This window comes from Pagrus major, chromosome 2 (genome assembly GCF_040436345.1).
Source record: "Pagrus major chromosome 2, Pma_NU_1.0".
In the NCBI taxonomy this organism is placed as follows: Eukaryota; Metazoa; Chordata; class Actinopteri; order Spariformes; family Sparidae; genus Pagrus; species Pagrus major.
Window position 1 is genome coordinate 22,955,401 of NC_133216.1, and position 27,218 is coordinate 22,982,618.

The 27,218-nt window shown below is 41.7% G+C and overlaps 1 protein-coding gene across 2 annotated transcripts; it reads left to right on the forward strand.

Annotated features, from left to right (window-relative positions):
- Positions 1 to 10,161: 10,161 nt before the first annotated feature.
- Positions 10,162 to 27,199, forward strand: sacs (sacsin molecular chaperone). Of its 2 annotated transcripts, XM_073488667.1 has the most exons (6): positions 10,162 to 10,192; positions 10,450 to 10,596; positions 11,182 to 12,667; positions 13,126 to 13,217; positions 14,122 to 14,148; positions 15,371 to 27,199. In XM_073488667.1, the coding sequence occupies exons 1-6, from the start codon at positions 10,177 to 10,179 to the stop codon at positions 26,920 to 26,922; spliced, it is 13,320 nt and encodes a 4,439-aa protein (XP_073344768.1). In that variant the 5' UTR covers positions 10,162 to 10,176; the 3' UTR covers positions 26,923 to 27,199. The 2 variants fall into 2 exon arrangements, with proteins under 2 accessions (XP_073344768.1, XP_073344775.1); XM_073488674.1 differs by lacking the exon at positions 14,122 to 14,148.
- The last annotated feature ends 19 nt before the right edge of the window (positions 27,200 to 27,218 follow it).

Here is a 27,218-nt window from a genome sequence, read left to right on the forward strand (position 1 = left end):
AGTTTCAATAATGATTTGACATGTTGACACAAAATGTATATTATCATATCCACCTCTGGCAAAAATTGGTGCTGTGTGCACACTTGTGTGTGTGTGTGTGTGTGTGAACCACGGCAAAGACACAGAGGACAAAAGTTCAGCAGTGCAGTAAAAGTGGCCAATTACTGTACATGTCTGGACATGTTGTGTATCAGTGCCAGGAAATCAGTGCCTACTTTACAGAATTAATTAGCTTTTACTTACCTGCCTAATGTGGAATATTGATATTCAAAATGTTTTATGTATCTAATACAGCATGCTATTATCATTATTATTATTATTTCTTATACCTAAAAGTCTGTGTCATAACACTATTATGACCTTTATGAGTTTATGAACTCAGAAGAATACTTTCACATTGTACAAGTGACAATAAAAATATTCTACTTTTTCCTATGAATGTGTTTTTTGTTCATTTCTACTGTGCTGAGGTGAAATCTTTAAACTAGTGACCTGCAGATGAGTCATCTAGCTGTGAGAGTGTTATACTTACAGTCAAAGCTTCTCCCTCATAGAGCAGCAGATTCAAGCTTTGCTGTTGTCTCCATCTACTGTCAGACTGGTGTCATTGTTTATTGGCTGATCTCTGCTGCTGCTTCATGTACAGTCTATGATTCTATTCATTTCTCTTGTAGTATATTCTAAAAGTATGATATTTAACATATTTCACACCTGTTCTGTGGCGAGTAGATTCCTCTTCTATTATGGACTGGATTCTGAATACACTCGACTCTACTCTATTCATATACTGCTCTGTTCTGTCCTATTCAATTCAAATCACTTGGCTTTCTTGGCATGATATTTCACGTGTTGCAAAAGCACGATCCCAATTATGAACAAACAAGGAAGGAAATTAACATACAAATTATTGTAAATAGCAATATTAATTAAAAATAAAATGCCAATGAATCCAAATAACAAACTCTGAATAATAATAGCAATAAAAAACAAATATTTGATTCATAGCAAAATGGATTATTTTATTCTATTCTATAGAGTGGAATAAAATCATACTCAGTGTTGTAAAAAGTACCAAAATGTCATACCTGAGTAAAAAAAATAAAGATATTGTGCTAAAATATTAATTTGATAACACCAATTTAAATAGTACTTCAATAGAAGTCTTAAAGTATCTGACATTGAATGTACTTAAATATCAAAAGTACATGTAAGAGTAAATTACACAGTTATTTACATGTACTGTTCATCTGCATGTGATTATCATATCCCGTATTCAGCATGTTTCTGATTATCAATGTGTCTTTTAATAGAATTGCCCATAAAATAAATTCCTGCACTGATCTGGCTCTGATGCAGCATGCAATCTGCAAAGTAACTAGTAACTAATGTTATCATATACATTTAGTTTAGAGTAAAAAAAACATTTGCCTCCAAAGTGTAGTGGAGTGGAAGTATAAGGTAGCAGAAAATGGAAATACCCAAGTAAAGAACAAGTACCTCGAAATTGTACTTACTGTGAGTACAGTATTTGAGTAAATATACTTAGTTACATTCCATCACTGATTCTACGCTATTTTAATATGTAATTTTCCGTTAAATATGTCATATTTTCGTACTTCCCAGATATAAGACTCTTATACAGTTCAGTTCTATGCTGTCCAGCTCTACTCGCCCATCCCATAGCTGTGGTGCGTGTTGTCCCATCGGAGCTCCACACAGCAGCTGTCACTTTAAGAGACCTGTGCGTTAAAAACCTGCAGTATGTAAACTGTCCAGAGGTGTTCACGACTGTCACACATTTTAACTTGAGGCGTTCAAACCACCACCCCTTAAGGTACCACGTCTGGCACCACTGCATGTTCATAGGAAGTTGAGCCCTCAGCTGTGGTGCAGAGGACAGGACAGAGATGCTGCACTGATGCTGCTGCCAGCGTGCTGCTCTCCTAATGTGAGTATCCCTCTCTCTCTCCAATGCGGCATTAAGATGTAGGCTACTGGGGCTGTAGGGTACTGGGGGATCTATTTCAGCTATACCTGGATATTTTAAGATTTAAAAACAGTCCATTTTTCTGTGTATCGATTCTTTACTGAATGAATCTGAAGGGAAAGTCTCTCAAATAGCCTTGGGTGGTTAAAATCGTTGTCTCCGGTAAGTTTGATGTATTTGGTATATACTAGTAGAGTCGGATTGTGCTGTGTTCTGATCAGTGAAGTGTAAATTAGGTTGGTTTTTTTCGCAATGGACGATTGATTGCGTGTTTTCGGGAAACCCAACATGGTGCCACTGAGAGCAGGTTTTATTATTAGGTGCTGGGAGTCCTTGACTTTGAGGTGATGATGTCACTTTTCTACGTAGGCTAATCCTGCTGGTTTTGTCTTAAAGCATTGCACCACATTGAGAGATGTCTTCAAAAACATAAGAGGGAGTTTGCATGATCTGTGCATCGAGATGTCAATGAAAGAAGAGCCTCTTGGCAGTCAGCATCCGAAGCAAGACAAATGGAAATGGATTGTGGAATTTGTTAATATGGCCTGTTGTTTACTGCAGCGTAGATTGTTTTCAGACCCAGGGCTTTAAAAACGTGTCTGATGAGTTTTATGGGGATAGGCCCGAACCACAGCCGCTGATTCTCATCTGACAAAGTTGATGTGCGCATCATCAGCTGCAGTGTGCTGGCGTTTAGAGCCTTTTGGTGTCCTGACTACAACTCCCAGAATTCAGTGGCACAAGCCACTCAGGATAATCAAAGTACTGCAGCTGCAAGCAGACACTATAGGGAGAATATTTTAGGGCTTTGTGTCACTAATATCACACTCAGAACATGCAGTGCCACCTACACAGACAGCACAGATGTATTTACCTGTAATGTTAGATCAACAGCATATAGGCCTATCTTGTGTGCTAGGCCTGCTTATTACTGTATGTGCAAGCTGATCCTTTTCAGCTCACCAACTGTGCACCATGACTAGTATGAGTGAGTGTGCAGTGTGCCAATAGGTCTAGTTTTAATGATCAAAGTCAGACCTAAGTAAGAAATGTAGTCAGATCAATTGATGATCAATTGATGAATAAAACAATGTTCAAAAGATTTGTTAACAGCCTAATTTTATCAAGGAATCAATGGGAATTATTATTTTATTAGGATCACTAACTGATATATTCAAAGTGGAATATAAACATTTTGCTAACTTTTAAAGGGCTTTTAAAGGTGCATGCTGTAGTTTTGGGGAGGAAATGTTAGTCAGAAAAGAAATTTTGTCATTGACTGATTTTTAATGCCTAAACAAACTAAATAAACAAACTATCTTCATTTTCATGACTGAATAAACGAAATAAACAAACTGACCTTAAAGGACAACACAATTTCATACTGTTTTACTTTGTTTATATTTGGCGGACCCTGCCACCTTTCTAGCTTCAAACAGTGTTCTGGTGGCCTTATTTTCCTCTGAGAACAGCTTGTTTATTCAGTTATGGAAAAGATAAATGATTGAGTTTGTATTATTACCTCATTAAAAATCTCTTTGAATTTTATCTCCAAAACTACATAGCGCCCCTTTAAACTTAACTTTTTAAACTCCATCACTATGTGATACAATTTCCATTTTTGTAATCTCTTTTATTTAAAATGTGTAGCTACAACTGAGCTTTCTGAAACAGGAGGCCTATCAGAACAATTTAAGCCAATTCAAGTTTCAGATTGCCCTCAAGAGTTGGTGGAGAACAGATTTGAAATTAAGCTGAACATGGATGAAGGAGCTAGAAACATGAATGCTAATATTGCTTTTCTGCTGGATGTGTAAAAAGGCAACTGTTTGCCAACATGTTAGCCATATCAACTTTTGTCAGTAGGTCTAATTATTTACTGTATATTTGACAGTATTTTTATGTTTGGAGAAAATCAATTTATGCAGCTTTAAATTCCACCTGCCCCTTTCAGCACAGATGCTCATTGTTTGAGGGTTTCAAGCCCACCCAAGCCTTGGAAGAACTCCAACTGCTGGTCACTCACTGATCATGCCAGTGCGGTGTATTATCAATAGTTTTACTTCCGGAACACTGGGCTTGTAGAAAAGCACAGAGTGACGCTCTTTGATTTTTCTTCTCTGCAGGCCACGTGACTTTAACTGCACTATAGATAAACTCACACCACGTGTACACAAACATACAGATTAAATGCATTAAAATATAGCTTGCAGGGCAGCTCGCTAAAGTATGCAACAGTGTCACTTACAAGACTCGATGAAGAAGAACTAAGAGCGATGCTAAGCTACTACGCATGCGCACAGGAACATTTTGCATCTCACTAGTCTGTTTTAGCTTATAGAGGAGCAGAAGCTCATGAAATATGAAGCGAGCCTCTTAGAGAAAATGTATATTGACTGGTTTTGGTGACACACATTCGCTGACTCCCAGAGAAAAGGCAAGAGGTAGCTGAGACAGTTGATGCTGCCTGACGGGGGTTTAAGACGACACGGAAGTGACCGGGAGGGAAGCATCTCGCTTCGGCTCCAGAGTTTGTGCTCTCACGCGCGCTCGCGCAGTGTAATTCATTATTATTAGAACATCGCCTTTGAAGGAGTCAGTTGTGTAGATGGAGGGAAACAACTATGTCACTTGCTATTGTTGTTGTTATTCTTTCCAGGAAGACAACCCGAGGTGAAATGTGTCACACGACCTTTGGCGGCGCGCGCTGGACAGATTCAAGTGAGTGATGTTTGTTGGGATAACGATCCTAAAGAGGCTAAACAAATCTCCCGGCACCGGCTATTCACGGTCCAAAGAAAGCCTCTTAGCCTCACTCACAACAACATATAGATTTTTCGTGTTTTTCCTGTATCGTATGTGTACCCAAACGAGGTTTTAGTGGATGTTTATCACACAGTTATGGAGAACATGCAGGTGTTTTGAGGAAAATAACGGTGCTCTTGTTTTGCAGCAGCCGTTTTCCGGGTGGAGTATCCCTGCGCTCGGTGCAGAAGATAGTCCAATGAATGTGTATGTGCTGGGACACACAGCGACAACACGATGGCCAACTGTCCAGACCCGTGGTAAGTTCAATGCGTGCTGTGAATTATGCTTAAGAACATCACGAGCACATTGTTGGTAAAGAAACTGATAACAATTTATTCATAACAAATGGATAACAGGAAAACAACGCTTTTCAGGCTCAGTACTGCAATTTCTCAGTCTGTGTGCATCTTCATGCTGTAACTACTGGTCTAGTTTATATTGTTTAGTATGGGCCGAGGAGCTTTTCAGCCATCCTGTTCTGCTGCCACACCCACTCCAGCTCCCCTGAATGCACCAGAGTGGACTTGGCTGCAGGGGTCCAGTGTCCTGCTGCTGAATAAGCAAGAATATTTTTGCTTTATTGCTTTTAACGTGTTGACAGGCTAACTTACTGTACACGTTTGCCTTACATAAGTAAAACAGCCATGTTGCTCCCTTAAATAGCAGCACAGTTCACTCTACAGTGGGTGGCAGCCAGTGTAATGGCCATGGAGGCAGAGTTGACCATCTGCAAAACGACAGAGGTAGGAACAGTACAGCTCTCTTGAGGATGGGCTCAATCAATATTTTTAAGGGGTAACGATTTTACTTTTTAAGGATAGCATACGTCGCCCTGCAGCAGTTCAGTGCAGTAAGGCTGCAGGCTTAAAAAATCAAAATCTGCAGCCAGATACAGACGTCTAAAAGGCACTAATGGATCACTAACAGATGGACCTGCTAAGGTGTCCATTCTCACGTTTCTTCCTAAGCTAAACTTTAATCAATAAAGACTGTAAGCAAGACTTTCATGTCCTCTGGAGCCGAGATCAAATTTGACACCTCCTTTTCGCTACAGTTACTAAGGGAGAGCTTCAAATAATGAAAAATAAAGGGTTTAATTCTAAATTATAAATAAATTAATAATAAAATAAACTGCAAAATCCCATGTTCGATTATGGCTGGGGTGCTATGTCCCTATGTTTCCTGGCATTGTGCACAAAATAAAGAAGAAAACTTTTCAAATCATCTTCAACCTGTTTATAATGAGATTATTCCATTCCTATTTCAAAAGCTCTACCCAGACAAAGATTTCATTCAAACTCAAAACAAAATTTGTGCCTGTATTTTTTAGGTTGCCATGGGTGACAGTTCGTCATGAGTACATTGGCCCGAAGTCCTACCAGGTGTCTCCCTTCACATCTGTACAAGATGTCAAACAGCTGCTCTACGAGGAGACTAACCTGCCCGTCGAAGAGCAACGGCTGACCCACAATGGGAAAGTGGTAAGTTATTCTTTTTTTTCTTACGCCAGCACAGTAAATATACGACTAACGCATACCAGAATGTGCAGTTTGTACCTTTTCCAGGTAATAATAGCGTAGTCACTGTGTCACAATGAAACATATCCAAATGATCTAGCAAGTTGGTTATGAAATAGTATGTAGGAAAGACTTCAAATCATTGTGTTATACACTGTGTGTGGTGTATGTTGCTCATTTTTTGGGTTGCTTGTTCATTGTTTCTTATGTACTGGAAGGCTTTAGTGTTTTCAGTCACAAGAATATTAGAGTGCATGACGGTAGACTAAGTCAAATGAGAAATTTGCCTTTTTGTCCAAACCAAAGAAAAAACACAGAAATCTAGGTTTTGAAACTGAGTATGTTGTTAAGCAGAGAGGCACTCATGACACAAGGTTACTGTTTTGCCCTTGCCCCTGTTTTGTAAAAGTCACATTATTTGTATTCTTCATGGCTTATTAAATATCAGAGAACTTTATACAATACTCTTATGTTGTTTGCTTGCTGCTTTGTGGTTTTGCCACATTTTACCAATTACGGCACAGAAACTCAAAAGTAATAAGTGAATAGACGTCTTTCTAAGGTGGCAGACAATTGCCAGCAGCAGAAAACAGATTATTTTAATGATCCTGTGCAAAAGGACAAATGATGAGATACTGATCCAAACTATGAAGAGTGCCTTTATTGTTGTGAGCCAAGTTTCCCTCAGAGGTTTTATCTGTTGTAGCTGTGTGTCTGTTATTGATCTTATGATTGATTTGCTATCTATCTATCTATCTATCTATCTATCTATCTATCTATCTATCTATCTATCTATCTAGTTATCTAGCTTATGTTAGCTAAGTTTATCTCTACTGCAGGCTTTCGTTGGAATCCTACAGAGTAATGCAGCAGCCCTGAACTCATTATCAGGTCAGATGACTGCAGTTAAATGATCTGACTCATACTGAGGGCATCATGACGAGGCACCTCATCACCACAGTGTATTGAACAAAATGCAATAGTTAACTTACCACAGACTTCTATGAATTAAGCTCTTAGGATTTCTGATTATCTTTCATGCTATAAAAGTCTTATTTTGCATCAAACGGATGTGTCGCTGGTGTTAATTTCATCAGTGAGTGGCTTTTTGGCATAAAGATGTACTGTGCTCTTGTGTGGTCGTTTGGAGTGGTTGCGTCAGTGTATGGCCTCACACGACTGGAGTTGATCCCCTGTCCTGGGGCTCGGCTGATGGAAAGCACCAGGTGGTGGTCAGTGCTTGGCAGACCCCCCCCTGATCTCATACGCAGAAATTAGCTGCAAGCCACACCTACAAACTAATACTGCATAGACACGCAAGGTCAAGTTCTACCATTCAGACAAGAGTTGAAAACAAAAGCCTTGAACACTGTTCTTTTATAATGTCAAGTGTTTCTCAGAAAGAAAACAGTAGGTTTCCATTGTGCCCTCCAGATGTACATCTAGATTTCAAGTTGTGTTCCTTCTCTGCCTGATGCAATTAAAAATGTGCAGCAGTGCAGCATGGAGTCGGTTCTGTGCCAGACGCTGTACTTAGCTTAAGAGTGGTATGCACTTTTAGAGAAAGTGAAAGGCAAGTTTAGCTCGTTCTCTGTGAGTTTCAAAAGCATTCTTTATCGTTAATGCCTGTCTGTGGATGCTCTCTAATGGAATAAAACATTCAGCCCAGAAGCCAAATGAGGAAAAAGAGTTTAAACTATGACACTGATATCTATACATCCTTGCTAGGAGAGGAAAACATACAACCAAAGCTCTCTGTTCTCTAGCTGAACGTTAAATGCACAAGATAGAAGACATATATTTAGATGTTCATTTATATTGCTTTTTCTAAGTCTGAGTATGTCCTGTGTGGGTACACCGCCACCAATATTAATGTCCGTCTCACACATCTTTGATACGTTGAGACACAATTACAGAATTATGAGTCCACAATACAAAGAAAGTGTGACGGCTACAGCCTGTAAGCTCTTTGTATGCCCCATATGAAATATTGATATGACATTAAAGACTTAACATCCTTCATCCTGAATTGTACAAATGATTATTGAACGGTGCAGTGACCATGATGAGGATGATGACTGAGGGTTTTGCTTGTGCAGAGCACAGTTTGCCAGGCAGCATGTTGATGTGCAAAGACTGCTGAGTGCAGTGGGTCACAGTGTCACCTTGAAAGGCCTCAAACAGCAGGAACGGCTGCAGTCTCAGGCCTGGTACCAACTCTGGCTCCCTGCTGCATCGATTCTGTAAGATGCCCTGGGAAAAGACTGTCTGTCACACTAATGGCTGCAATAATACAGCCCAAAAGATTTCACTGTTGCTCGAGCGAGAGACCGATGATACATTAACCTTGATGTGAGGAACTGTAAATCTGTGAATAGTTGTCATAAAAAAATGACAGTCAGTTGTAGCTGGCTTTCCAAACGGTTTTATGAGCACATCGAGTAATGAGATAGAGTTTATGGGGCAAGTATTTTTTTCATTTTTCATTACTCTGATTAGCAGAAGAACTTCGTATTGTATTCTGTTTTTGTTGAGTCAGCACCTTAATTGTTAGATAAGATACACATTTCCACAAGACATCTTCTCTGTATAACAAACCAGATCATTCAAATTAATTTGATTTCCACAATAAAACCCAGTTTATTGCTGTTAATTAATGCTTTGTCTCCATATCAACCCCTCCCAGCTGGATGACAGTCTGCAGATAGGGACCTTGGTGCCTGCCGGATGCCCAGAGGTATCTGTCACACTGGAGGGACGAGGCCTTAAAGGGGGAGGTAGGATTCAAACCTCTACATCTCTGCAATAATAACCAAGTCTTACAACACTGAGACTAACTCAGCTTGGCTCTTACAGGGAGGTTTGGACAGACTACACCACCGCTGGTCGAATTTCTGAAAGACATTCTGAGGAGGTACCCTGAAGGTGGACAGATCCTGAAAGTAAGTGTCAGTGGGCCTGTTATAATAATTATTATAATACTCGTTAGACTTATTGTTATAGGTACATGCCCTCGATCATTTCTGCTGACCTTGATATTGCCTGTTGTGTTTACATGCTTTTTTTGTTTAGTTTGTTTGTTTTATTTTTTCAGAATATTTAGAAAATTAATGTTCATGTCTGAAAATTTTACATTTGAAAGTTCATTGCTCTTTAAAAGGGAGTACTTGCATTATTATGCTACTATATTATCATAATATCAGCAGCATAGAGTGGTCTTAAAATTAAAGTAATATTGTTTTATCGCAATTATTTCTGGGACGATATGTCGTCCAACAAAATAAGTCATCATGACAGGCAACGCTGTATTTTCACATTTTCCACAGTCACTAAATGCATTTAGCATCATTGTTTGGTGGATGTTGGCCTGATAAAATTCCCTCAAGCAGGAAAAAATGTAAAAGTTTTTATTTTTAGTACAATTACCTCTATTTTAGTTGTTGTGTTAACAGGCTGGTATGGTCGAGATTTCTCCCAGGCAAAGGCTTCAGCCAGTGATTGGGATGTCATGGGATTTGGAGTGAGAAGATATGTCAAGCTTGCACAAAAACAAAGGGCATAGTTTTATTTTGGCATTACTTGCTGGCATCAGCTTTATTACCGTACATGGTAGCAACATTGCCAGACTGAAGGGCTGAAGTCCCAGTTGGGCCATCCACTCTAATAATGTGGTGACTCTTTTTTGGATAAAAGCATCTACTGAAAAAGCTCTTGTCATTGTGCACATTACTTTTCTTAAAACATGATTTGTTGTGCTTTATTTTGCAGGAGTTGATTCAAAATGCGGAGGATGCTGGAGCCACAGAAGTCAAGTTCATGTACGATGAAACAGAGTATGGAGTGGAGTCACTGTGGTCACCTGACATGGCTCAGCATCAAGGTGAATGGTTACAGTAAACAACTAAGCACCCGAGGATAGCCCAGTGTTCAGTGATACTCTTTTTTAATAGGAGGGCATAAGTTAAAGTGCTTGTGATTGCAAGAATCTCGCCTGCTTAAGTACCGTAAGTAGCTGATCCTCTGCTCTGACCTCCCTGTGAACAGGGAAAAGACATACACCTTTGTTACTGAAATAATATATTATTTCTCTGTATTTGTATTTTAAGACTGCCTGAACTTTAACTTTCTGTATTGCAGGTACAGCACTGTACGTCTACAATGATGCTGTGTTCACTGTGGAAGACTGGAACGGGATTCAGGAAATTGCGAGGAGCAGGAAGAGAGAAGACCCTCTGAAAGTTGGACGATTTGGGATTGGCTTCAATTCTGTGTACCATGTTACAGGTGAGGACTGTCTGAAATTGCTAATAACAACATCAGTTATGAAATGCTTACTCAGATTACAACCTATTTCCTCCAGTGGAATCAGTCTTTCAAAACTACAATTATTCTGTGTATTTTCCTGCCAGAATGTTTTCTGTATAACTCTGATTGTTTGTCTGACCAATTTTGCTGTAGCAGGCGGCAACATTTGTATTAAATTGCATTGTAAGTAACTAATTAGATGTGCACATCGGAATCAAATCAGAAAAATTAAGCTCGGAAAATCTTCCGCAAGCATTGCAAAAGTTTCCAGGCAGCCTTCCTCGTCCATACACAGGTCATTGTTTACAGTCCAATTAGCAACTTGAGACGCAAGAATGAAGTTGGAGTTAAGAGATTACTTTTAGGACTGGATTCTCTCATTTTTATTTATTTTTTTACTACATTTGAAGGCAGATAAATTTTAAAAAAGCCAATAAAAACATAAGTCATCATCAGACAGTAGTCAATAAGTAATGGCATGCAACCAAGGTCTGCTGAAATGTAATTTGTCAATACTACTATAATACTACTCTAAATGATGGTTTTTGTGTTCTTATCCCCTAGATGTTCCCAGTATATTCAGTGGAGACCAGATTGCGATGCTGGACCCTCATCAGACCCTGTTTGGAGTGAATGAGTCGGGACAGTGTTGGAACTTGAAGACAGACATTAAGGAGATCACAGAACTGGCTGACCAGTTCGCTCCCTACATTGGGATGTTTGGGAGCACGGAGAAAACCATCAAGGATGGCAGCTTTCCTGGAACATTGTTCCGTTTCCCACTCCGGCTGAAACCCTCCCAGCTCAGTGGCAACATCTACAACAAAGAAAAGGTCTTGGAGCTCTTTGAGTCTTTCAAAGCTGATGCAGACACAGTGCTCCTCTTCCTCAAGAGTGTTCAGAAGATCTCCTTGCATGTGCGTGAGTCTGACGGTACAGAACGCATGTTGTTTCAGGTGACAGCAACAGAGAATACTGATGACAAGTTAGAAAGACCAAATGCACTGAACACACTGGGTCAGGCTATTGACAGCTACAGCAATGGTGTTCCCAGCTCCACTATCACATGCGTCACTTACCAGGTCAACATAGAGACTCAGGATGAAACAGCTAAAGAGACTCAGAGGATGACGTGGCTGGTTTGTAATGGAGTCGGGGGAAGAGGCATGTGTCCTGAGTTGGACTCTCTGGCAGATGATTTGAAGTTCATGCCTACCATTGGCATTGCTCTTCCTCTTACTCTGATTAACAAAGAAGACAAAGGTGCCACATCTGGTTTCTCAGGGCGAGCCTTTTGCTTCCTTCCCCTTCCCCCTGGGGAGGAGAGTGAGACAGGGCTTCCAGTTCATGTTAGTGGCTTCTTTGGCCTCACAGACAATCGCAGGAGTATCAAGTGGCGTGAAGTGGACCAGTGGAGAGATCCAGCTGCCTTGTGGAATGAGCTTCTTATAATTACTGTCATCCCAAGGGCTTACTTCACGCTCATCACTGATGCTATCAAAAGGGTGCAGACAAAAAAGGACCAAGACTTTCCATTGTCCCCTTCTGGGACCTACGTGGCCTGGCCAGACCCTAAGCAGGTCAAGTCCCGCTGGAAACCCATCCTCCAGCCGCTGTTTCATGACTTGCTGCAGCAGCAAGTAATCTATTCCCTCAGTGAGAGCTGGATCCAGGTGGACGAGGCCGTGTTCTCAGAGCTGGACACAGAGGATAACATTTCAGAGACCGTGATCAACTACCTCCAAAGCTCAGGAATGCAGGTGGCAAAGGTGCCTGTTGCCGTGGACTTTGTCTTGGCTGCCTACCCAACTGAGTCCGCTGAAGTGAAGAAGGTGACCCCACCTTTGTTGCGGCAGGTGATCAGGAAGTACAAACACAAAGGTCCCTCTGAAGAGAAGCTGCTGCTGCTGGAGTTTGCACTCAGTGATGCCAATTACAGCGACCTGATTGGACTGGAGATCCTGCCACTGCAAGATGAGACATTTACAACGTTTTCATCTTCTGTCACTGAAAAGGATGCCATTTACATTCCATCTGAGGAATACCCCAGGTAGAGATGAAGTGAAATAGTATGTTTACACTACACTGAGTGGCAGAAAAAATACAAAATGCTTTTTTTTTTTCAGTGGCAGAGCAGTTGTTTACTAAAATATTTTGTATTTTTGAACAGGTGGTGGCTGATTGTGTGATTAACTTCTGGCTTTGCTTTTGCTTTGAAAATCAGGCATTAATTACATGCAAATGGAAAACACAAATTGAGCGACAGGCATTGCACTAATCTAGCTGGCATAATAATTTGGCCCTCAGTGTATCGTTTCAGCATTTAGAAGAATGTGTTTGTGTTTTTTTCTCAGCTATGTTGCGCTGTTTACTGGTTTATTTGGTGTCACATGACAAAATCAATGACAGCAACAAGCTTTTGCATACAGAAATCATTCAGCATTAAAAAACACAGAATTGAATTTGTAAAAATGTCTCACCCTTTTTTTTTTCTTGCTTTGTTCTAAGGTCTTTGTATCCAGGACTGGAGGGTCGCTTCATATTGGAGAGCATTAAACCTTCAGTAATGGACAGTTTGAAGAAAGCAGCCAAAAGCAGAGGTAATGTAGCATATTTGATATAGGTAATCTCCTCCTCACACAGAGATGTGTGTGTTAAAATCAATGGTCACAAGGAGACTTCTATATTAGAACATATGTTATACAATATCTGATAGTAAAGCTGTACAATCTCAAACTGAAACGGAAAAATCCTCACTGTCCCTGTGATGACTATGTGGGTTATGTGAGTTCAGCCATGTTGTTGTAATGCTGGGTCACCTTAGTCTCCTGCAGTGCCAGCAGGGCATTAAATCTGGTGGTGCTGCTGCTGATAGATAATTTAGCAGGACAGAAAGGGAAAGTGAGAGTGAGCATGCTGATTCATGGAAGAGTTGTTTTTGTGCCACACATTCCGCTCGATCCAGGAGATCAGATCCTGAGTGCACTCACTGCCATACTCAACCATGACTATGACAAGAAGGCAGTGAGCCAGGCAGAAGAAATAGGCTGAGTAACAGATTTGTCCTCTAAACCCAAAATGAAATAAGAGCATATTGAAATGTGACAAAACGGCAACAATGTGACTTTGCTGCCCACACGTACTTCATCCCTGTGGATGATCTTAGAGTACCACTTAGGAGTTACTCAGATCCTCTGAGATCACCCGACCTCCCCCTCTCCACCCCTGTCTCACTCTGTTATTCACTCTCAACAACAGTTGTTTTTCCAAACTGTGCATTAGGTTGAGAAAGGCTGAAACAATTCATCATTATATGCTGATGCTGAAACTGCAACTTGAGTGGAACGAAGCCGTCATAGTTAGACCTGTGTTTTGAGAGTCAATGAAGTCAAAGTTTCAAAATGTGAAGAGATCTTAAAAGGTTATTTTTAAGATGTTTTAAAACTAATGAAGAAAGAGAAACAGAGTAAAATTCACTCTAAAAATGTGTCACTTGAATTACAGTTCAACAATATCTTTGGGGCTGCTCAGGTAGGTATTTCTGAGTGTGTTATAGGTCCATTATGTAGGATTGAGTGGCATCTAGCGGTGTGATTGCACATTGCAACCAACTGAACAACCCTCATCTCTCCCTGCCTTATGATCGCTGCTGAAAATGCAAAAAGTGTGAAAGGCCCTCTCTGGAGCCAGTAATTAGTTTGTCCGTTCATGGCTACTGTAGAAACAAACATGGTGGACTCTGTGGAAGAGGATCACTCCCTCTGTAGACACAAAATGCCTATTCAAAGATAACAAAAACATAGCGATTCTTATTTTCAGGTGATTATACACAAATGAAAACATCATTATAAATATTATATTCCTTTTCTGTCCCTAAATCCCCCTAAATCCTACACACTGGACCTTTAAGTATTGGGCCTTTTTACTATTAACCTAAACTAATGCATGGCTGTACCTGTGTATGAGCACCATGATAACTGCAGTCAGAAAACTTTCACAGAAATATTTAGTTTCTGTCCTGTAAGTGACACGCGTTCACTCTTAATAATTACAACTTATTTTATACAGGTTTACTGCAGTGTTTCATGGTGCACTTAATAACTTGCAGTTTTTTCGTAGTTACTAGTCTTTTTCAAAACTATTTTCCCTACACTGAATGATAATGACTAAATTATTATAAGGGGTTGAAGACTGTCAAACTGTGTGCTTGTGTGTACAGAACATGGTTTGTGCATGTGCTGCAATATTTCTGTAAGTCTGAAATGATGAGTATGCATACTAATTATTCGTATTTTGTTGTTTTTTTTAACAGTATTAATTTAAAAGTGTATCTTTTTGTGGAGTGCTACCCCCTAATTTATTTAGAAACTGATTCTGGTGGATTGTTTAGACAATTTTGATAGTTATTATCAAAACAGCTGCAATGTTTTTCCATGGTAGCAATTTGAAGGCAAGTGAGTTTTTCATTTGTAGGAAGGTTTAATGTTGAACTTAAACTAAAAAAGGGAGCTCTCAATCATCTGCTTTGCCCCTGAATTTACATGACATTTGTTCCTCAATGAGTGGAGCAAAATTATGTCGCATTGTGAGAAAAAAAAGTTTCACCTTCAGACTGCTGCACTGTAAAACAGCAATAATACTAGCTTTTAATAAAAAACAACACAGCTAACTTTTTCAGCTTTGACAGTTAACATTTAGCAACTACTATCATAATGACTGAGACTAATTAAATTTCCCCTTGTTATTTGAACAGGAAGAGCCTGCACCCAACTACAAGTACTGAACCCTGAACGATCAGCTCGACTCATCAAGGACATCCTATCAGCAGCCTGGCCAACTAGAGACTTCATTGTCCAGTGGGAACCTGGAAACAGAGAGTTGAAGCATCCTTCAGTTTCCTGGCTGAAAATGATTTGGAAGCATCTCTACATAAAATTTGCTGATGACCTAAGTACCTTTGATGACATGCCTTTGATCCCACTTGTGCCACTTGAGGAAAGCATGGACGTAGTTAAGCTTCTGCGTCTCAAAACTCCATCTCCCATTATTCTTGTGGATGAGGAAGAGGCACCGCTTTCTGAAAATCTTCTTGACATCATGGAAAAGCTTGGAGGAGTTGTGATGAAAAAGATGGATTCATCTTTGCAGCATCCTCTGCTAAAGAATTACATCCATCCTTCCTCTCCTGGATTGCTTCTGCAAATTATGGATAGGTTGTCAACACAAAGACTGTCCACCCAAGTCTCTTCTTTCTCAGTCAAAGAGAAGATTGCACTCAGAAACTTTCTTGCAGGACTGTCTGACATTACAGAGAGAGAAAAGCATACCCTGCTTGAGCTTTCCATCTTTGAGAGAGTGGGGGCATGCTCTGAAGGTACCTCAGCATTTACATCACTGAGAGGAGCTAGAGCTTTACATCATAGAGCCAAGTATCCACCAGATGTGAAATTATCCGTAAATCTTGTGGGCTGCTCTGACGAGGAATCAATCCGCCTGATCAAGATGCTGAATGTAGAACAAGTGAAGACGACAGAATGTTTGAAGATGATTATTCAGGACATTGAGAAGGGGTTCTACACAACAGATGAGATAACCCAAATCATGCTTTGGGCACTTAAACATCTGGCATTTCTAAAAAATGAAAACTCAGCAGTGATTGGATGGCTTTCTGCTCTTAAGTTTATTCAGATGCCTTCTGGAAAGTCAGTCAAAGCCTCTGATCTTTTTGATCCTGAGCTGGAGATTCTACAGAATCTCTTCTACATGGAGGAGAAAACCAGGTTTCCCACAAGTACATTCACGTCTTCCCCTGATATTCTTCATTCACTCAGACAACTGGGGCTAAGAAATGAAGTACAGCTAAGTGAAAAAGATGCACTCAAAGTGGCAAAGAAGATAGAGGAGTTACAAAGCAGCAAGGAACCGGAGTGGGAATTCATAATCAAAAAGGCGAAAACACTCCTGCAAATACTTAACAAACAAACCAAGCTGGTAAAATCAGCTGATGCTCAGACATCATTGCTAAAACTGAAATGGGTTCCTGTCTGCAAAGAAAGACCTCTCACTTACCCAAAATCCCTTGCATGGGTTGGCGATACACTCAACATCTGCTCTTTGTCTGAAATGTGTGACATATCCCATGCAGTGCTTGTGGGATCTGCAGTAGCACTAGTTGAACACACATCTGCAGGTATGAAGAAGGCACTGAAACTAACTGTAGAGCCACAGGTGGATCAAGTGTTACAGCACCTGAAAGCAGTGAACGACTGGCACAAATCTCAAGCATTCACAACAGAGGATTGGTATCAGTTCCAGCAGATCTTGTTTGAGATTTACGGTTTCATGCAGGCTCATCTTGAGGATGCTAGAGAAGCAATGAAATCACTGCCATTTGATTGGGTGTGGACGGGGAAGACATTCTCATCACCTGGCCAGACAGTCCTAAAGCCCCTCCCTGATCTCGACTTGCAGCCTTACCTCTACTCCCTCCCAAAGACAATTAGAAAGTTTCACAAACTTTTCAAGTTTTGTGGTTCGGTTGAAGAGGTTCTCCCAAGCCATGTGTTTGAAGTCATCAGCACCATCCAACAAAGATGTGAAGGAGAGATTACCAAGGAGAAAAGCAAACATGACATCCTACTTTTGATCAACATCCTCAGATGGCTGTACAACAGTCAGATACCTGTAGATACTAACATGCATGTGCCAATTCTTTGTTACAAGGACCCCAGCAAATTAGCGATGAAGCCCATTCATGAATGCACCTACTGTGACATCAAGGTCGACGATTTGAATGACTTGCTTGAAGACGCATCAGAGCCCATTATATTAGTCCATGATGACATCCCCATGAAAACCGCTGAGTGGCTGAAGGTGCCTTGTTTGAGTACAAGGCTGATAAACCCAGAGAACCTTGGCTTCGAACAATCAGGCCAACGAGAACCTTTAACAGTGAGAATAAAGAACATCTTGGAGGAATATCCATCGGTAGCCGACATTTTTAAAGAGCTCCTCCAGAATGCGGATGATGCAAGTGCAACAGAGTGCAGTTTCCTCATTGACATGAGGAAAAACACGGACATTCGAGAGAATCTCCTTGACCCTGGCATGATTGTTTGTCACGGGCCCTCCTTGTGGTCTTTCAACAACTCTGTATTCTCAGACACAGACTTTCTGAACATCACAAGGTTGGGTGGATCAGTAAAAAGATGTGAAGCAGACAAAGTTGGAAAATTTGGCTTGGGCTTCAACTCAGTTTATCACATCACTGATATCCCCATCATAATGAGCAGAGAGTTCATGATCATGTTTGATCCAAACATCAATCACATCAGCAAGCACATCAGAGACAGCTCTAATCCAGGGATCAAAATCAACTGGAGCAAACAACAGAAAAGGCTGCGAAAATTCCCCAACCAGTTCAAACCTTTCATTAGTGTCTTCAACTGCCAGCTTCCTCTGGCTCAAGACTCCCCATACAAATACAACGGCACGCTGTTCAGACTCCCATTCAGAACAGAGCAGGAAGCCTCAGTAAGTGAAATCAGTAGTCTGTACTACAACACCACAGACATCTATTCCCTGGTTGATGAGTTCAGCATATGTGGCCACCGGTTCATTCTGTTCACTCAGCATGTTGGAAGTATGGTCTTAAAATACCTGAAATATGAGGAACCAAATCCAGCTGGAGCACAAGATGTTGTCAGCATCAACAAAAGTGTGTGGTCATCCAAAGCCTCATATGGACCTCTGAGTATCTTAAAATCTGCAGCAAAGGTTATGAAGAAAGTAGCAAGCACCAACAGAGTACCTGCCGATGTCCCCAAGTCTGGCTGCATCATTCGCGTTATGGTGGAGGAGTTCCATAACGTGTTCAAACGCATTGTCGATCTCCACTCGCCACTGTTCAGAGGTTCAGAGGAAGATCCTAACCAGTATTTTGAAATGGCTGCTAAAGGTGTTCAGACAAGGAGAATGACAGATGAAATGCCCCAAAAGGCAGTCGAGGTCACCAACTGGCTCATTTGCTCATGCATGGATGTAACTGAGGCACTCAAGTTTTCCCTCAGTGACAGCGGAAAAAGACTTGGACTAGTGCCCTGTGGAGGAGTGGCTGTTTTACTCTCAGAGGAAGAGAATCGCAAATGGACAGTGAAGACGAGTGCCACACCAATCGGAGAGGTGTTTTGCTACTTACCTCTCAGAATCAAGACAGGCCTACCAGTCCATATTAATGGCTGCTTTGCTGTGACATCCAACCGCAAAGAGATCTGGAAGACTGACACCAAAGGACAGTGGAATTCTGTTTTCATGAGACATGTCATTGTCCAGGCCTATTTAGCAGCACTAACAATGCTACGTTCAATGGCTGAAAGTGGAGAACTGCTTGACTACAGCTATTATGCTGCGTGGCCTGATCCAAGTCAGGTGCATGATGACTTCACACTGGTCAGCCAGGGTGTCTACCAAGAAATAGCCAAAGGAGGTGACAGTGACCATGCAAAGGTTTTCTCAGACGGCAAAACCTGGGTGTCAATCAAGTACGTCAGATTCCTTGATGATGCCTTACTCTGCAGGCCAGACATAGGTCCTGCTGCTTTTCAGATTTTCTTGAAATACCTCAAGAAGAGTGGCTCACAAGACCTCTGTGCTGTTGAGCTTCCTGACTGGGTGAAGGAGGGATTTGATGATGCTGGATGTAAAGGGAAGTTGATGGAAAACACCCTGACGGAGAAGCAGTTCTTTTCAGATGTCTTTTTCCCTCACATCCAGGAAATCGACAAAGAGCTTCGAGATCCTCTGATGCATTATGTCTTGAATGAAAAACTCGAAGATTTTGCATCAATCCTGAGGGTTACTCCTTGTATCCCATGCTCTGGCCCGAATAAGGAACTGGTTTTACCTTCCAGACTCATTCACCCAGAGGGAAGAGTTGCTAAACTCTACAACACTGATGATGGAAGATTCCCTGAAGGGACTTCTAAAGACTACCTAAACCCTGTGTGTTTAGTGAAGCTGGTGCAGTTAGGCATGGTCAAAGATGATCTGTCGTGGGAAGACCTGATTGAACGTGCTCAATCTGTTATTGCTCTTAATGAAAATGATCACACAGCTGCATGCTTTCGTAGCAGTATTCTACTCAGTCTCATCGATGAGAAACTGAAGATGAGAGATCCGGGAACAGCTGAGCTCTTAGAACAGCTAAAGGACATCAAGTTCCTTCCATTCCTGACAAGACCTGCCGGCTTTTCACTGCCATGGCAGGGAAACAACTTTTCCCCAACAACATTGTTCTCTGCTAGAGAACTCTTCACAACTGAACATCAGGACACAGTGTGTCTGATGAAGCCAATCCTGAATGAGAATTCTCCATCTTTCAAAGGTTGTGGTGCAATGTCATTGGCTGTGAAAGACTGTCTTGGTCTAATAAGGAAGCCTACAGTCGGACTGGTCATCAGTCAACTCAAGAAACTGTCTCAGTCATTTGACGGTGTTACACTGTATCAGGAAAACATAACAAATGCCTGTTACAAGTTTCTTCATGAGGAAATGCTCCAGGATGAGAATGCAAAAGAGGAAATAACGGAAGAACTGAAAGCATTCAATTCCATGCTGGTGGAAAACACATATGTCAATCCCTCCAAAGTTGCATTCCACCTGAATTTTGATGCAGCTCCACATCTTTATCAGCTCCCGAACAAATACAGGAACAGCTGTCGTGAGCTCTTTGAAAATGTTGGGGTACAGCCCAGCTTCACAGTAGATGATTTCTCAGCAGTACTTGAAACTGTGAAGCAAGAATGTGGGCGAAGGACACTCACCGAGGAGAACTTTCAGCTGTGTCGCAGAATCATTAGTGAAGGAATATGGAGCTTGATACGAGACAAGAACCAAGAATACTGCCAAGCAAATTATGGTGGGATTCTTTTACCTGACTCCAATCTGACATTGCAGCCGTCAAAATCACTGTGCTACAATGACTGCCCTTGGATCAAAGTCAGAGATTCTTCTGTGAAATACTGTCACGGGGATATTCCAAGAGAGGTTGCTGTGAAATTAGGAGCTGTCCCAAAACGTCACAAAGCCTTGGAGAGGTATGCCTCTAATGTCTGCTTCTCTTCACTTGGGAGTGAGTTTGGACAGAAAGAAAAACTCACAAGCAGAATTAAAAGCATTCTAAATGCTTATCCATCAGAAAAAGAAATGCTTAAAGAGCTGCTTCAAAATGCAGATGACGCCAAAGCCACTGAAATTTACTTTGTTTTTGATGCAAGGACACACCCCACAGACAGAATATTTGATGATAAATGGATCCCAATGCAAGGCCCTGCCCTTTGTGTATTTAACAACCAGCCTTTCACAGAGGATGATGTCAGAGGTATACAGAACCTCGGAAGAGGAACGAAAGAGGCCAATCCAGGCAAGACTGGTCAGTATGGCATAGGATTCAACTCTGTCTATCACATCACTGACTGCCCATCCTTCATCTCAAACAATGACATTCTGTGCATATTTGATCCACATGCACAATATGCACCTGGGGCTACATCTGTGAGTCCTGGAAGAATGTTTAGAGATTTGGACTCTGACTTCAGGTCTCAGTTTTCAGATGTTCTAAATCTGTACCTGGGAGCTCATTTTAAGCTAGAACGCAGCACGATGTTCAGATTCCCCATCCGCTCTACAACGATGGCAAGGACATCAGAGATCAGTTCTGTCCCAGCATCAGACAGAATGGTGCAAAATCTTCTGGATAAGCTAAAGACAGACGGTGCAGAGCTTCTGATGTTCCTCAACCACATGGAGAAAATATCAATCTGTGAAATCAATCAGGCATCTGGAGACCTGAAAGTGCTCTACTCTGTGAAAGCAAAAATAACAGATGGTGATCGGCTAAAACGCAAACAGTTTCATGCCTCAGTAATTGATAGTGTGACCAAAAAGAAGCAGCTCGCTGCTATCCCAGTCCAACAGATAACCTACTCAATGGACATAGAGGACACTGATGGAAATTTAACCACATGGATGATCTGCAACCGATCGGGCTTCCCTAACATTGAAAATGTCTCAAAAGGTGTGGTCTCAGCTCACAAAAATGAAGACATAACTCTATTTCCACGAGGAGGGGTAGCTGCATGTGTAAGCCACAACTACAAAAAGCCTCACAGAGCCTTCTGCTTTTTGCCCCTTTCACTGGAGACTGGCTTGCCTTTTCACGTCAATGGGCACTTTGCCCTAGACTCCGCCAGAAGGAACCTATGGAGAGATGACAATGGAGTGGGTGTAAGGAGTGACTGGAATAACAATTTGATGACATCACTGATCGCCCCCGCCTGTGTGGAACTGCTGATTCAGCTTAAGCGTAGATACTTCCCAGGTCCTGATCCAACCATGACAGTCCTGCAAGGAACACCACTTCATGTTGTTAAAGACACACTGCGGAAATATCTGTTCTTCTTTCCAGTCAACAGACTTGATATACAGCCAGATTGGTACTGCTTGGTTAAAGCAGTGTACAACTCGATCAATGCTGACCTGAAGCGCCTGCTTCCTGTAGTCAGAGCAGTGCACATAGAAAACTCTGACGTGCACTCTGTCATTTACATTTCCTGGGTGAATACATCCACTGCAAACAAAGGCAGAGCCTTTTTTGATAACCTCCTACAAGATGAGCTTCAGCACTTGAAAAACACAGAGTACAACATCACCTCAAGGAAGTCTGTGGCTGAAAACGTCTACAGGCTGAAAACCTTGCTTCTGGATATTGGTTTCAACCTGGTTCACAGCTGCGATGAGACAGCAAATCTTTACCTCTGTTTGGAAGATGCAGGGATACCAGTCTGTTATGTGACACCAGAGGATGTCCGCAACTTTATTCACACTTTCTCATCACCAGACACATCTTGCCATGTTGGAAAACTCCCTTGCCGACTCCAACAGTCAAACTACAAGCTAATTCATAACTTGAAGCTTCTAGTTGACTACTGCTTCAAAGATGTAGAAGTGAATGAAGTCAAAATTGAGGGTTTGCCTCTGTTGATAACCATGGACAATATGCTGCAGGTGTTTGATCCCAAGAGACCAAAGTTCCTGACACCACACCATGAGCTAATCTCATCAAGGAAAGAAATGTTCATGAATACATTGTACATGAGGTACAGCAACATCCTTTTGAAGGAAGGAGCTGCAAAGATCTTTGACATCAGCTGCTTTGCTGACCTACTGGGGTCTGTTCTTCCAAGAGAGTATCGAACAAGGATAGCTGTAAAGTGGAGAGACACCTTTGCAAGCGAATCTTGGCTGAAGAATGTGTGGAACTTCATCAGTGAGAACATTGCTGTTAAGGAGGATCAGGTGGACATCAAACCCAGTTTCGACACAGTGATTGACATTCTGAAAGACTGGGCTTTGCTACCTGGAATCAAATTCATGGCAAGAGAAAAGATAGTTGTCCCTGAGCATGACGTGCTTTTACCTCTGAGTTTGATGAACATAGCCATCTTTCCACAAGGCCAAAATGACAAAGTCTTTCACACCCTAATGAAAGCAGGATGCATTCAGCTTGCAGTGAACAAAATCTGTGTCAAAGAGAATCCCATCATGCCTTTTTTGGCACAACACACAGCAAACATTGAAAATCCATCAAGTGTTCTGAAAGCTGTAGAGTACATGATTCAGACATCTGCTTTCAAAGCAGCAAACCTGACTGACAAGGACTTTGAGGCTCTTCTGTTGTATTTCAACTGCAACCTAGCAAACCTCACACAACAGGATGAACAGAGTCTAAAACTCCTCCCATGCTTTAAATCAGTAAGTGGGAGATACATCAGCATTGCAAACTATGGGGCAAACTACGTCCTTGCAAAGAGCATTCCAACTGCAGACATCGACAAATGGGCTCACACAGCCTCCTCTTCCTTTCTTGCTGACAGTCCGCAGCTGAAAGAACTGTACACCTTCCTTGGCTGCATGCCAATTGATGACTTGGAAATCTACCTTCAGCATCTCCTGCCAAAGTTTGAGAGTTTTACCTATGATGCCAAAGTTGAACACATTGTCTACTTGAAGGAGAGACTTTTGTCAATGGAGGAATCATGTGAGATTAAGGATCAGCTCTATGAGAAATTGGAGGGACTGCTGTTCATCTATGACTACTCAAACAGACTCAGGCCAACCAAGTTTTTCTATGATGAGACCGTGAAGGTGTTTGAAGTTATGCTACCTGCAAAGTCATTCATACCAAGTGACTTTTTTAAGAAAGTTGAGCAAGTGTCAAAACCCAAGAATGGGACATTGTTGCTCACCTCATGGATTACCTTTCTCAGAAATATTGGTCTCAAGCATGAAGTGTCACAGCAGCAAGTTCTGCAGTTTGCAAAAGAGGTCAGCATCAAATCCCAAACAGAGAACTGGACCAAAGAAAAAGTGCAAACCATTGTCGATATTCTCTTGAACCACATTTTCACAGAGAGGATGGACCTGTTCCAAGGTACTTTTCTCAAAGAGCTCTCGATGATACCATTCCTGTGTCCTGAGAGAGCCCCCAAAGAGCTCATCAAGCTTCATTCGCAGTACCAAGAGATGAGTGGTACACTTCCTCTGATTCGCTTTAGTGGCTCTCAGGTAAATCCAAAATTCAAGCAAACAGATATCATTCACTTGCTTTGGACATCTTGCCCAATTCTGCCTGAGAAAGCTACACCATCAAGCATTAAGGACCAGGAGGGAATCACTCTCACTGGACAGGAACAGCTTGACCAAGTGCTCAACATGTTAGGTGTCAACTTGGACCCACTGTTGGAGAAAGTCATTAGCAACTGCAAGAACATCTGCAACATATCCAATCCAGACGATGAAATGGTGAAAACCAGGAACAAAGTTTTAAGGTCCACCTACGAGTTCCTCAATGCAGATAAAAGAGATTTCCGTTACCAGCTCCGTGGGGTGGCTTTTGTCATGGTTGAAGATGGCTGGAAATTGCTGAAATCTGAAGAGGTTGTCATCAATTTGGACAATGAATCTGACTTTAAACCCTACTTGTACAAGTTACCTCTAGAACTCGGTACCTTTCATCAGCTGTTCAAACTTCTTGGCACAGAGGACGTCGTGTCAATCAAACAGTATGTTGAAGTGCTGTGGCGAATTTACAGAAGTTCAGAGGGCAAGCAGCTTGACCCGAATGAAATGAGAACTGTGAAAAGGGTTGTTTCAGGATTGTTCAAGTCTCTGCATAACGATCCAGTAGAAATTCGTAAAGATCTCGAGAGTCTCAGAGATTTGACATTTTATCTGCCAAGTCATGATGGCAGATTAGCAAAGTCCAGTAGCTTGGTGTTTGACGATGCCCCACACTACAAGAGCAGAATTCAGGGTAACGTTGGAGTCCAGATGCTTGTGGACATGAGCCAGTGCTACTTGGGCAAAGATCACGCCTTCCACACAAAGCTGATAATGCTACTTCCACAAAAACTTAGGCCTAGACTGTTGAGTAGCATTCTTGAAGAGCAACTTGATGAGGATTCTCCAAAAATGTGCCAGTTTGGAGCTCTTTGCTCACTTCAGGGCCGCCTTCAGCTGTTGCTGTCATCAGAGCAGTTCATCACAGGACTGATCAGAATAATGAAACATGAGAATGACAATGCATACATGGTGAATGAGGAAAAAGCCATACGTCTCTGCAAAGCACTTTGTGAAGGACTGAAAGTTTCTTGTTTTGAGAAACTCCAGACAACATTAAGAGTGAAAGGATGTAGTCCCATCCCACACAGCCGCAGCGAAACACTTGCCTTCCTCAAGAGATATGGGACAGCTGTGATTCACCTCTACATCCAGCATTCAGACAGCAAAGACATTAATTTTCTTCTAGCGCTGGCAATGACACTGAAGTCGGCTACAGACAATCTGATTTCTGACACATCCTATCTGATTGCCATGCTGGGCTGTAATGACATCTACAGAATCACAGAGAAGCTGGACAACCTCGGTGTTAAGTATGACTCAACAGAGCCCTCAAAACTTGAGCTCCCCCTCCCTGGCACTCCCATACCAGCTGAGATACATCACACACTTCTGATGGATCCCATGAATGTATTTTATCCAGGAGAGTATGTGGGTTACCTTGTAGACTCTGAAGGTGGAGACATGTATGGGTCTTACCAGCCTACCTATACATATGCCATCATTGTTCAAGAAGTAGAAAGAGAAGAGGAGGAAAACACAAGCTTCCTCGGAAAATGCTTCCAGATTGACATCGGTTACAGTGAGTACAAAATAGTCAGTTCCCTTGACTTGTACAAGTTCTCAAGACAAGATGAAAGTACCAACGTTCGAGACGCCAGTGCTCCATCAACTCCTACGAGCCCAAGCAGTCATTCCTCCGGTCTTAGGATGGTCCCTCCTCTTTTTGCTGGTAAGGAAAACCTGAGACCCCCTCCTCAAAAACAGTCTCCAAAAAAGATCAAGCTTAATGCATTGCCTGAGATTCTGAAAGAAGTGACCTTAGTAGTTGAACAAGCTTGGAAGCTTTCTGAGGCAGAGAGAAAGAAGATAATCCGCCGATTGTATCTCAAGTGGCATCCAGACAAAAATGCAGAGAATCTGGACATTGCCACAGAAGTCTTTAAGCATTTACAGAATGAGATCAACAGGATGGAGAAACAAACTTTAGCTGATCAGCAAAATAACGACAGAGCTTCAAGGAGATCCTACTCCACATCATCATCCCGGTTCCAGTCAGAGAAGTTTTCATTTCAGAGGTTTTATTCATCGTGGAATCAAGAAGCGACAAATCACAAGTCAGAAAGACAACAGTTCAGGGAACATCATACAAGCTATGCAGGCTCGTCACACTCTCACCGTTTCTTTGTGCCCCCCACCTTTAAGACAGTTGGAAACCCTGTGGAAGCCCGAAGGTGGCTGAGACAAGCAAGAGCAAACTACTCCGCTGCTCGGAATGATCTTCATAAAAATGCCAATGAGTGGGTTTGCTTCAAATGCTACCTGGCCACAAAACTTGCACTGATAGCTGCCGACTATGCAGTCAGAGGAAAGTCAGACAAAGATGTGAAACCGACTGCCCTGGCTCAAAAAGTTGAGGAGTACAACTCCCATCTAACAGGTCTTGCTAATGACGTTCAGATCCTGGAAGGATACGGTGTGGACAGCCTGAGAACTCGCTATCCTGACCTCCTGCCGTTTCCACAGATTCCCAACGACAGATACACATCTGAGGTGGCGATGAGAGTGATGGAATGTACCGCACGGATTATCATAAAGCTTGAAACCTTTGTGCAGCAAAAAATATAATACTGTTGGACAATGAAACTTCAGTATGCATAGATCCTCTGTGGAAAAGAGGACACCTGTGGCTGTGTGCAATACAGATCATGTATATCACTTGGAACAGAATTGAAGTATCCAGCTGGCAGCTTATGGTACGTTATGCAGTTTCTACCTGTGATGGTGGTGCTGTGGCCCATGCACAGTAAATAAATGTATGGCTCCCATAACCTATTAGGCTGTCTCAATATAGATTTGCTGTATATGTGAAAAATAAAAAATCCTGCATACGCTGTACATAAAATTGCCTAAGCAATATGTTT